Raw genomic sequence first — 12,776 nt, 5'->3', positions numbered from 1 at the left:
ACATGAGGCAATGTTCTATAAACAATTCAATGTGAACGTTCAGGAAAAGGGTTACAGTCTGTATCAGCAGTTCTCAGCTCTGCCTTAGCCAACGGTTCCAACACTTGAGCAACAAAATTGCCATTTAGGGATGCAGAATATAAACTATAAAAGAACTTAGTATCTGATCCATCCAGACTGGACCTGGAATGTTCTAAATAATTCTTTAGGGATAGGTGGAGGTAAGGGTGTTAAGTTCACAAACTAACCAAACCACAGTAGGTGAAGAAGCAGTTACAGGAGTAGAGCGATGAGACATTTTAAGGTCTGCGAAACTGATTCACAGAGAAATGTAAATGTTGGTCCCTTGTAAGTTCTTACGGACTAGAGCACACATGTTTGGGTATATAATATACCCAGTTTTAACTGTTCTCTTTTTATAACTCATACTTTTCTTCCTCTTTTTATGACTCCTGTAATTTTCTTTTGTTTCTGTTTTATCTGTGGCTAACCTGTACCTAGAAGTCTGTGGTTGGAACTAGCAGAGAAGGGTGCAGTTCTCTGCCTGAGATAGTGTGTGAAGGTAGAACGTTCTCTTTCAATGAATTTCATAGCATGGAGATATCTCATTAGCCTCCTTGTTCACATAATAATTTCTACTGATTGTGACAGTAAATACATAAGAGCCAATATTCATTTTCATCTTGCTTTGACTATGGAATAGGTCTCTGTTTACATGTATACCAGGATTTCCCTCCGTATTTGAAGACCTACCTGAAGAAAATCATCCTGCTGGTATAAAATCATGGGATCAAAATTCTATTTTTTTATTCCTGAAAATAAAATGGTGGGTTTCTGAATCTACAACTAGAAAATTTCAAAATGGGTCCTCTCCCACCTCCGAAGTTTAGATTTCAGGAAATGGATAGTGGCTCTGAAGTTTCATAACGTTTAATTAGAGTTATGTCTTGGAGGGCCTTTTTCCCTTCTCACAAGCCTGGAGGAGCTGCTGCTTGAGTCTGGTACCTGGTCACGTTCATTGCATGCCTTCTGTGGAGTCCTGTGTCTGCTGAATGTGTCGATAGATGGGAAGGGGCATGCCTCCCTGGCCAAATGCAGTGTGTTCTCCTCCTTTTTCCTCTCCCCAGCTTTGGCATGTGATACACATAACCATTTCCTCATTGTCTTGAACAAATACTTCTGTTCCACGTACTTCAGTTCCCCAGGGGCTTCTCGGATATTCCCCCTTTGTCCCAGAATTGCTTATCTTACAGTGCTGTTTAAGAGTTTAACGTTGGTAAACTAAAATGGGGTCAAATAATTTTAGATAGGAGGTTCTGTGGCTATCCTGGAAAATAGGTGGTCCCTGAACATTTGCTTTTAAGAATCTTTATGAATGGTAAGTAAAGTGGCAAAACCCTAAAGCATCATCACCTTCTCCCCTTCGCTTACTCCAACCCCGTGTTTCGTTTGTTTAAAGTGGCGTAATTAAACATTCTAGTATAAGGAGACAGTGAGGTAGAATTTAGACACACTATGTATATTGTGTACCTCATGCCTTTAGAGTCCCTCAAGAGTGAGGAAGTACAGTGTTTCAAGTCGAAAACTGTATTATCTCCTAAGGAAAACGATGCTTCCCCATTACTTCTACTCCAGTCACTTACTGTCCTGTTTTCAAGTTATCAGGGGGTCTGAGAGGCCGTTACTGAATCCGTCAGCTTCATTCACTCTGCTTGACACTTTTAAGAGTAGCGCTGTGTTGGGACGCAGCACCGCTGACCCGGGCTTTGCCTTTGTCCTCCAGAAGCAGCACCTGAGGTCCACTGTGACGCTTAGCCCGTCCCCTCACGCCTGGGATCTCCAGCTGCGCCAGCAGCAAGCCTGTCCAATGGTGCCCAGGGAGCAGTTTCTGCAGTTTCAACACCAGCTGCTGCAGGCAGAGAGGATAAATCAGTGCCTGCAGGAGGAACTTGAAAACAGGACCTCCGAAACCAACACACCACAGGTACGAGGCTCTTTCCTCCCTGCCAGTTAACTCAGCTCGCGGAATTTGGCCTGTTTATAGGAAAGTTGTACCCATTCTGGGGTGGGGGCAGAGAACCGAAATCTCTGTCAGAGAGCTCCACCTTTCCTGTAGGACAAATCCGCAGAACTGCAGTGTTATTTTGGGGTTTGGTTTTGGTGTTTTTGCAGTGATGCTCTTGTGCTCTCAGCTTCCAAGCTAGGTAACAGAGTGTTGTGGGTCTCAATTGCACCTTCGTAATTGATGAAGTATCAAGATCACCTGAGCATAATGTACAACTGACCGAACGGACCAAGTTTTTTTGACTTGACATTTGTCTGATGCCAAAAATATTACAGAATTCAAGTGCAAATGATTGAGTTTGAAAACCTCTTTTTAAGAAAAGGAACATCTTTCCCCCTTTCCTTTGAAGTAGCATTACCCTAGCTCGCTGCAGACACAATGTGATACTACCTGGGTTTTCAAATACTTCTCTTAAAGTGCTTCATTCATAGTCAAGCTTTTTCAGAAGTCTCTTAACGCTTTTTGCTTGCCCAATTTGTTTATTCAGAACTAGGAATAAAGTTAAAAAATACTCCGTAGTCTGTATAATTCTGAATTCGTTCTGGTTTGGATGCTTTTCTTCTGTTTTCTCTCAGTTGACTTTTCATAAGGAATTTCCCCACCTCCTTTTCTGTAATCCTCTCAAAGTGGCTTTACAAGTCAAATTAGCACCATAATTATACTCTTGAAGCAGTTCTGTCTTCCCCTTCTAGTAGTAGATAGCTATGCTCTGTCATGATATGCTTCTGTCAGCTCTGCTTTCAAACAAACCTTAAAATTATTTTTGTCTTTTGTGCTTTAAAAATCCACGTTTTTGGAAGTTTCTGCTATTCCACTTCAGTTTCCCATAGTAAAGCTGTGCCGGTGGGGTATTGAACAGATGCTTCAACAATTCAACAGTTACAGAACTGAATTATAAAACCTTGACCTCAGTTTTTTAAATCAACATATGTGTCATTCGTTTCAGTGGTGCAGATCTGTGACTTATCAGTCTTAACACAACTCACAGCGCTCACCTTAGCACATACCCTACTCCCCAGTATCCATCACCCAGCCACTCCTCCCCGCTCCCACCGCCCTCCCCTCCAGCAACCGTCAGTTTGTTTCCTGAGATTAGGAGACTCTTATGGTTTGTCTCCCTTCCCCATCCCATCTTGACCTCACTTTTTGACAGACATTTTAAACCAAAGGATTAGGGGAAGACTTTATCCACTGCTTTCTCATATACACTGTTTTCAGAGCATGCTTTTCCACCCCACCTGCCAGTGTTTAAAAATGATATCCTTTTACTCTGATACTTCAGGATTAGGAGGACAAAAACTGTTAAGATTTTTGTACAGAGAAAAAAATTTCTCCAGCCAACAGCAGAGTGAACTGCTTATTGTTCTCACTAGAACGCCACTGCCCACTCTCCTACTTCTGTTAGAACGGAGTTGACACGAATGAAGATGACAGAACATTATTAGAATCTGCACCTTGCCTGTGTGGAGTGATGATTTCTCCTGCCTCTGTGTTGCTTTGCTTGCAGATGGAGTGTTAATGTGTGTGCTTTTAAAAACTGTTTGCATTATAAATGTGTGAATTTAGACTCCTCCCAAAACATAATCTTGACATCAGGGTGAAGTGTACCACTTGCCTTCTTTCTCTAGGCCTTGCTACCGGAGCAGCGAGCAGTGCACGCAGATTCCTACAGAAGGATTGGGCACCTGTGAAAACTGGGCTGCTTTTGCTGACATTTCTTACCCTGGCAGATACTCAGTGCACACACCCACACCCCCCCCCCACACACACATAAGCTGAAAAACGTTTTGGAATCAAGTGCTCTTTTAAATTTTTATTTTTATTTTTATGCCTTTGCAGTATTATGTCTCTTATTTATTAATGTAGAAATGACAGATTTTGTGAATCAAATTCACAAACTTAAGCTTGTTTTGAATCGTTTTATTTATACCATTTAAAGAGTGTGGACTTGAGATTCTTAAAAGGATGTATTCTATTTTCTCATTCCATATGCTGTAACTATTTTTAACGAGAGGTACTACTTTTATATATGGAATTTGAAGAAAATTTGGGTTATTTATACTGTTTTGTATAAGATGTATAATGCTTTTTTGACAGGAAAAAAGGAAAATTTTGACAAAACAATAAAATAAATTTTAAATATATGACTGCCTTTGTTTTTCCTCTTTCCCCTTTTGCCGTGTTCTGTGTTCTTTGAGTTATCTGTTACGGTTTGTTGTTGTTGTTATTGTTTTGCTTTATTTTGTTTTTTTAGGCAAGTAGAAATCAGGCATTTTCCATTTATGTTTGAAATTTAAAAAGCCATTATAGCTTTTAAAAGAGTGTTTTTTAGAGCTAGATGTGGTCAAGGCCTGATTTCTTGAGGTTTACTTTCTGCATTAGACTTCTGCCTACTACAGTTTTTGTCTTCAAATCATCACATGGTTTAGTTGCTTTTATCTGAATAAATGCTGTTATTTTATCCCAACCAATGTTGGCTCTCAACCCATGTTTGGTCATTCTGCGTGCTTTTAAAAGGAATAATACTATCAGCCATTAACACCTGAGTTTTGCTTAAACATTTGAAGAACCTTTTAAAATCTCAAATTTCTTATGTGGACATTTTAGCAGCCTGCCGGGAGGGGCAGTTGGTAGTACTGAGTCTCTCCCTGGGTTCTCGGGCTCTCCAAACCCCACACAACTCCTTAAATCCATCACTGTTATGTGGGGAGAGAAGGAACAGCCAGGGTCTTCTCCCCTATTGTTCTACCTAGGAGTCATGGAGGCAGAGAGGATTCCTGATTTTACATCTTTTAGGATAAACCCAACCTCCAGTACGCATGTTTGCTTCACACTGACAAGCAAACTGGGAACCACTGACTACAGTAACTGGCAGGAAGAAGCTGTTAGTTACGAGGAAAGGAACACTAACACCCTTCCAGTAACCAGCCATTCCATGCAGGAGAAATGGACACACACATTGCAAGCCGATTGGCTTTGTTCTGTTTGTTTTATTCTTGAGAGACCCACAGTATGGCAAAGGCCCCAGTCACAGATGGAAGTTTGATAACCATAGCTTAATTTACTTTGGATACCTATTTTACTGGAAGAGATGCACACAGGTACTAAATTCTGGGTTTTAAGAATATTGCTTTATCTCAGGGGAAGATGGTAACACAGGTAAGATTTTTTTTTTTTTAATCTTTGATTCTTTCTCTGATAGCGTTTCTTTCCTAATGTGCAACCCCGGTGTTCAGAACTCCCATTTCACCAGAAATCCACCCTTCCAGTTCCAAAGGCAAACATTTCCTGTCCTTTGTCTAGGCATCTTGTGGGAAAAAATAAATTATTAGTGTTTTCTTTCCAGTATGGCATGATTTTCCAATGATAATACCCTTTTCTGTTCTTCCCTTCAGGGAAGCCAGGAGCAACTGGTAACGGTCATGGAGGAACGAATGATGGAAGTTGAACAGAAACTGAAACTGGTGAAAAGGCTTCTTCAGGAGAAAGTGAATCAGCTCAAAGAACAAGTGAGCCTCCCGGGTCACCTCTACCCGCCCACCTCACATTCCACTTTTAACTCCAGCTTTCCATTCCTTTATCGCCATTAACTCATTCACTTTTGCTGTCGAATAAAGGCAAATGCTACTACAAATGTATATAGCTGAATTTAGGACTCACTCTTCCCCCATACCACTCCAGAAGCATGAATTCTGTATTCTGCATTATTCTCCCAAAGCTCTTTTAAGGCAGGTTGGTCCACAATTTTAAAAATGTACGTTTGCTGACAGAGACTGATGCGGACCTAACAAATTAATTCCTAACAAAGTTCAGCTCAAATTGAATTTTTGTAGATTTTTTTATTTGCCCAAGACCGGAAACATTCAATTTAAGTAAACACAAAATTTACGTTGGTAAAATGGGGGGATAATAAGTGGAACTTTAGCTTTTCCTATTTGCAACAGCTATAAAAGTACTTATGGCTGTAAAAGTACTCATGGCTATAATCAGACCCCAAAAGGCTGTGCTCTGAATTAGAATAGGGACCCGGAATTCCAGGACCACTGTATAAACTGATCCTTTTCACCTACTGCTGGCAGGTGGGTCCTATGTTTGTAAAGTATTTGTGTAAAATCTGATGACATGCAAAAAAAAAGGACTACTTTATAGGAATGTGTTGTAGTGCTTTGGAAACTGAGACTAAGAACTGAGGAGCGGGAGCAGAAATTGTCCAAGTGGTTTTCTAGTTATATAAAAAGAAGAAGAAGCCCAAGAAAATGCCTTAATGCAGAGGTAGACTGGAATTTTCCTTTGCTCAATGTCTTAATCACAAAATGGAAAGAAAGTCTTATACAATAAGCATTTATTCAATCCTTTAATCATTCACTTATTCAAAACATAGCTACTATGTGCCAAGTCCTGTTCTAAGCACTAGAAATACAGCAGAGAACAAAATCCTGCCCATGTGGAAGGTAGTTCATTTACAAGGTATTGAGCATTCGGCAAAAAATAAAGAAAACGGAGTCTACTTCAGCAGAGGGGAACATAGAGAAGAAGTACTTGATCCAACTCAGGAGTTTAAAGTGAGTTTCCTGAAGGCCTCTTAAAGCAAGTACTGATGCTGAGTAAGATTTAAACAGATGAAGAAGTGTGAGAAGGGCAGCCCAGGCTATGGGAACATCATGCAGTTATGGCAACATATGGGGCGTGGACATCTGCGAACATTTTGGCATTAACAGTTCATATAGTACTGAAAGAAGCAGAAGAAATTAGAGCAATAGGGAGGAGTGGGTGGTAGAGAGCCTTAGGTGCTGAGCTGTGGAGTTTGCATTTCATTCTGCAGGTGATGAAGAACCATCAAAGTGTTTTCTAAAAGGGAGGAAGGAAGGGAGGGGGAGAGAGATGAAAAGTTGTCTTAGGCCAGTTCAGTAGAACGGGTCAGTATGTTACACCTGAGAGGCATCCGGGTCTTGGGCTTCAGTGTTAACCCTTTTGAAATGCTAATAAATTAGCTAAGTTTCAGTTCTTCATTCCCTGAAACCTCTATACTTTCAGATGTCCTGGTTAAAATTGGGTGTAAAATGAGGCATAAATGGGGGATTGGAATACATTAATAGGAACCATAATAAAATTATCCCAAGGCTGCTGACAAATTTTCCTAGCCCAACCTAGACTTTGTCTTCTAACCCTAAAAAATTAAAATATATCTTCTAGGCAAGCTCTACCTTGCAAAAGGGGAAGAGTTAAGGAAAAATAACTGCCCAGATCTTACCTCTTTGTTCTATGTAATACATGGACCAAAGTTTAAAATAATCAGGAGGTTATAGCTATGAATGTTCTTAACAGATGTTTGAGCTTCCCAGAGTTAAAGTTCATACTCTATACCTCAAAAACTATAAACATATTCTGATATTTTTTTAGAGAATGAAAAAGCAGTAACCATTTATTTAGGTGGAAAAAACTTTGATTTTTGAGCCTTCAAATATCGATATGTTCTTTTTGTTAGTGACTTCTAAAAACATGCAAAGAAACAGCTTGGAAGAAGTGGATTTGCTCTATTTGTATCCCTGATGCCAGGTCTGATGTTAAACCTGTGTTGTAAAATAAAAGAATGTAACCGATAGAAGTCATTTGCCTTTATGAACAACTGTCCTAATGTCACCCCTTAAACTTAATTACAGAAATGGAGTCAAGATGTTTCTGGTTCTGTTTCTAGCTCTGCAAGAATACTAAAGCAGATACAGTGGTGAAGGACTTGTATGTTGAAAATGCCCAGTTGTTGAAAGCTCTGGAAATGACTGAACAGCGACAAAAAACAGCAGAGAAGAAAAATTACCTCCTAGAAGAGAAGATTGCCAGCCTCAGTAATATAGTCAGGAATCTGGCACCAGCACCACTGACTTCTACGCCTCCATTGAGGTCATAGCCAAGCCAAAGGATACACTCATTTTTGTGCACTTGACTAAAATGGATGGAACATTTCAGTCGGTTCTTTCAATCATTTTTTTTTTTTTTAACCTTTAATGGTTTAAAGTTAAGCTCAACCTAAAACTGCCAGCAACAAACCTGGAGTCTCCATTCAGTATAATTAGTTTTTCTAAAGAGACTAAATCATTCCCAAGTTTTGAATTAAAAAAAAAAAAATCCTAATAGCCACCAGAACAGTAGATATATGAACACAACATAAAGAGTCTTAAAACCCCAGTTTTGAATGAGTTAAAAAAAAATACTATGTACAATGCTATATGTCAATCCCAGATATTTAAAGTTTGAGATCTGATGACTTTTAATCTTTATTTACAAAAAAAAAAAAAAATGTATTCTTACACATTCAAATATGGAAAAGTCATTCTGTTTCCAATAATTTTGGTTCTTTGGTAACAGACCCTGGGCTCAATAACCACCGAGGTCAGAAAAGCCAGAGTCCAAAGTACTCTATCTTCTAACACCTGTGACAGTATTACAGCTCTCGATGTATAATAGATGTGAAACTGATTTATTCAACTGCACTGTTAACTAATGTTAAAACTGTACTTTCTTTAAACATTTTTTTTCCTTCTTAGAAGTTTCATTTGGGGAGCTTATCTTCTAAAAAAATGGATAAAGCCACATTCTTAAAGCATTTGAACTATAGGGAAAGCAGGGAACAAATCACTTTGGAGTAAACATCTGCTCTTAGAAGGGAGATAAGTAAACCATGTAGGTTTCTCTCTCAACTCTTGGAGTTCATGAACTTACTTTTAGGGTTGCTTTAAGAACTCAGGGAACAATACTTCGAATGGTCTTCCTGAAATACTGTAGAGCCTCTTTAAGAATTTGAAATGCATAAACCATGTGACCTTATTTAGAGCTATACTATGATTTTTATTTCTACATTTTTGGTGAATTTACTCTTCTGAAAATCCTTGATTTTAGAATTAAAAACTTATGGAAGAGTTACTTGCTTGTTTAACATAGGTTAAAATTTCCATGCTTCCTATTCTTCTAACACTTCAATTCTGATCATAAGAATTTCTTACTTTGGGGACGCCTGGGTGGCTTGGTTCAGTCTGTTAGGCATCTGCCTTTGGCTCGGGTCCTGGGATCAAGTCCCACATGGGGCTCCCTGCTCAGTAGGGAGTTTCCTTCTCCCTCTGAACCTACCCCCTCTCGTGCTCGCGCACACGCTCTCTCTCTCTGAAATAAATAAGATCTTAAAAAAAAAAAAAGGGGATTTCTTACCCCAATAAGCACTGGCATGTCATCTGAGGTAAAAGAGTACCAAGTGGGATTTTCCATTCAGTTCTCAAGACTGGAACTTTATAGAGCAGTCAACATTTTTACGATGGGTAATCATTTTCCCCCAAATCAAATCTTTGCTTCTTAGCCTACTTCAGCCGGCCAGCCATGGGTGGAGGACTTATGTTTAGGACACCAACAAAGCTCAGTATAGTCACCTCTTTGTTTTTGTGGAACAGCAATTAGATAAGAAATATTCACTCTGATGTATTTCTAGAAGGCCAAGACCATCGATTTATAAGACAGGTAACAGCAAAATCACACACAGCGTTATGGGCAGGAACAAAAGATTCAAGAACACTGCCTAAGAAATCATCTGATGTTTCAAAATCTCAACAAAATAATTTGCATCAAGCAACTTTCAGGTTCCTCATGGCCTAACCATCTATTGGTCCCACCTGACAAGCTTAGGGCCAACACAAGTCCTTACCACAAGAGCTCTGACAAGGCATGGCAGTTTGTGGGACTGGAATTCATACTCATGAAACAAACCTTTTCAGGTCTGGATAGCTCTATCAGAAAGTCCTAATTTCCCCCTGGAAAAATAATTTTAATCCTTCCCTGTAATGACCCTTCAAAACATGTCACATCTGCTATCATCCCTTCCCTAATCTTTCTTCCCAGTGCAAACAGTACTTGTAAACTCAGCTACTTGTATGGCATTGGCTTTTTAACAGAGAATCTTTTTCACTTAAAACTGTGGATAGACCTAGGCAACTTAGGTCATAAATAAACTATGCATCTGTGGTGTATTTATGTGATATGCTTCGAGTTACTCAAGGTTTTTACTATCAAAACTGAACACCAAGCAGACTGCTTCAGTAACTGGCTTTAGCATGTGATCACATGTGTTGTGATTTTTGTTTTTACATTATGAAAAGTATAGGTTAATTTCTCAAAAATCTGTATTTATATGTATATAAAATGCTGTTTAATGAATGTAAATATGACTTTCTGGAAAGTTTTAGACCACATTTAGAATCCCTTTATCCAAAATCAAAGTGCTGCTCAGATGAAAGTTAATTGGATCAACATCTAGGTGCTTTATTTTTTGCTTTACTGCACTTATAAAAGGAAAAAAGATCAACATGAGAAATAGTTACCTTAAGTTTATATATTTGTGCAGCAGTTTATTTTTGTAGCCTAGAGTGGGAATTTAACTAGCAATTTATAATAGCATTTACAGCTTTTAAAAAATCTTTTAAAGAGATTGAATTTGAACTTAAATGTTTAGGTTTGGCTTTCAGACTTTAACAACATTCTTTAAAATCACAAGTTATATATTTTATTGGCATTTAGCTACTCGCTCATTAAAAGCACTGGTTAAACTTTCTTTGGCTTTCTTCAGAGTTATTTAAATTAGTCTGAGAAGATGGGCTATTCATTTCAAGGAAAGAGTCAAGTTTGCCTTTGTGATAATATGTTACGCTAAGACAAAATGTGGATCACGAAACCTGCATTGTTCTATTTTGCTTTCTTCTGCATTTTAGAAGCCTGAACTCTTAAGCTCAAATAGTGAAGGGAGAAAAGTAGAGGGGGAGGGGTAGAACCGATCAGAGTATTTTATTTATTTTTCTAAAACCTGGATTTTAAAACTTTTAAATGTGAATCCTTCCCAGAAGCTTCAAATACACTGCTTATATATTTAATCATGAGCATATTTTACATAAATAGATCACAAAGTCAAGCTTTCAGGATATAGAAGGAGCTCTAACAGTCTAGTGTTTCAATAATGTACAAATACCCAGGTTATGTATTATTAAGAATGAATAAAAAGTCTACTTTATGGTGGATTTTAACATGGGAATGAATTTGTTTGATTTTTTCTTTTCCTGAGTGAAGAAGAAGAGAAATATGTTGCTATTGTCAGCATCTTAAAGGTATTCCCTATCAAGGCAAGGCTAAGCGCTTTGTAATAGTATTAAGCAAGTCTTGTTTTAAATGGATTACCTGTAATGGCTCATTGGAATGATATGCAAGTAATGCCAAAAGCCACATCAAAGCCTAATAACCAAAGCATTCTATATTTAAAGCTTATTTATTATATCAAATTTGGACCTATTTGAACATATCAACACTCTAAATAGAAAACTGTTTTATGGTAGGGATAGCTGTTTAATAAAATTAACCTTTTCTTTCTCAGTTTTGAATGATTTAAGTTAACTATTCTTATGGGAAAACATTTTCACACCACGTTTTAAGGGAACACTAACTTTGGGGCAGGGGCTGAGTTCATCAAGAAGCCATCCATAGGATTCTTTTGAGAGAAAAATTAATGTGTATGTGTGGATATCAACTTTGTATATTTTATCTTAGCCATTCTAAAAGGTTTTAATGTGAGCTTAAAATGTAAATAAAGAGTTTTGTAAATGTGGCTCTTGTGTTCTATATATCCCAAACTTTCATACAGTGTCAGTGTGTTCATCATTGGTCTTTAGAGTAAAAGCATTAAAATACTGCACCGAACACATTTTACAAATGCAGAATCTCTGCATTCACCCCGGCCTAATAAATCATATTTTTAATTTGCTGCATTTTAAGGAGATTCCCAAGTGATTTGTAGCAATTCAGAGCACTGGGACTCCATTTCTGTCACAGAATTGATTACTTTTACACCAGCAAGTTTGAGGTCCCTGTACCCTGTAGTGGTTCATAATTCACATCCAAAATCCTGACTTAACCTCACTTGAGGCCCTACTTGGGATTTTGGGTGCACTTGTTTCCTTTTGCCATCTTTATGGGTGACTCAGACTTTCTTAGTTGAGCTGTGAGTGATGAGATATATACAAGCATATACATAAAAAGTCAGCCTGAAATACATTAAGCCACAATGCTGAATACTGAAATGTAGAATGGAAATGCTGGCCAAAGTAGACCCATCTCACAGGCCTTGTTTCACTATTTTCAAAGCTTTTATATCAGCCTTACACTGCCTTTAGGAGGCAAGAGCTATAATTATCCCCATTTCACAGATGAGTAAACTGAAACTTAGCAAACTTGTGACTTAAGTCCCTGCAGCCAGCTAAAATTGGCATTCAGGATTTAAGACCCTGATTGGTCTGTATTAATATATTGAAACACTTTCCCAATTTCTACTTCCATCAAACATATAATGTGTTGACTGAATACCTACCATGCATACTATAAAGAAAAATGTAAATCATTCCTGGTTTTCTGTTTATGATTGGATTGGGGTAGAGCAGTAAGATTTATGCACCAAAAAAACTAGAAAAAATATATAACATACAGAAGACGGTTAAGTTTTGTTGATGGATTCAGTACTATGGGCATTAGAATAAGGAAGATTAGCATCTTCAGGTATATATTTTTTTAAGATTTTTACTTATTTATTTGACAGAGTAAGTGAGAGAGACAGCACAAGTAGGGGGAGAGGAAGAAGCAAATTCTCCACTGAGCAGGGAGCCTGATGTGGGGCTCAAACCCAGGACCCTGG

General features: G+C 38.2%; 1 protein-coding gene across 7 annotated transcripts in view; it reads left to right on the top strand.

The window, feature by feature from the left end:
• LOC111158704 (ninein) overlaps window positions 1-8,370 on the top strand; it is a 94,534-nt gene extending 86,164 nt beyond the window's left edge. For 4 of the 7 annotated variants that reach the window (XM_022520935.1, XM_022520944.1, XM_022520927.1 and 1 more), the window contains 3 exons: window positions 1,784-1,984; window positions 5,461-5,574; window positions 7,761-8,370. In XM_022520935.1, the coding sequence (XP_022376643.1) occupies window positions 1,784-1,984; window positions 5,461-5,574; window positions 7,761-7,970 (525 nt within the window). In that variant the 3' untranslated portion in view covers window positions 7,971-8,370. Of the gene's footprint in view, window positions 1-1,783; window positions 1,985-3,693; window positions 4,175-5,460 lie in introns of those variants that run through there. The other 3 variants (XM_022520962.1, XM_022520954.1, XM_022520970.1) reach the window with 2 other exon arrangements.
• Window positions 8,371-12,776: the final 4,406 nt, after the last annotated feature.

This window comes from Enhydra lutris, unplaced genomic scaffold (assembly GCF_002288905.1).
Source record: "Enhydra lutris kenyoni isolate GAN:26980312 unplaced genomic scaffold, ASM228890v2 scaffoldscaffold4, whole genome shotgun sequence".
NCBI lineage: Eukaryota > Metazoa > Chordata > Mammalia > Carnivora > Mustelidae > Enhydra > Enhydra lutris.
The sequence above is the reverse complement of the archived record's forward strand: the minus strand, read 5'-3'. Positions and strand labels throughout refer to the sequence as shown.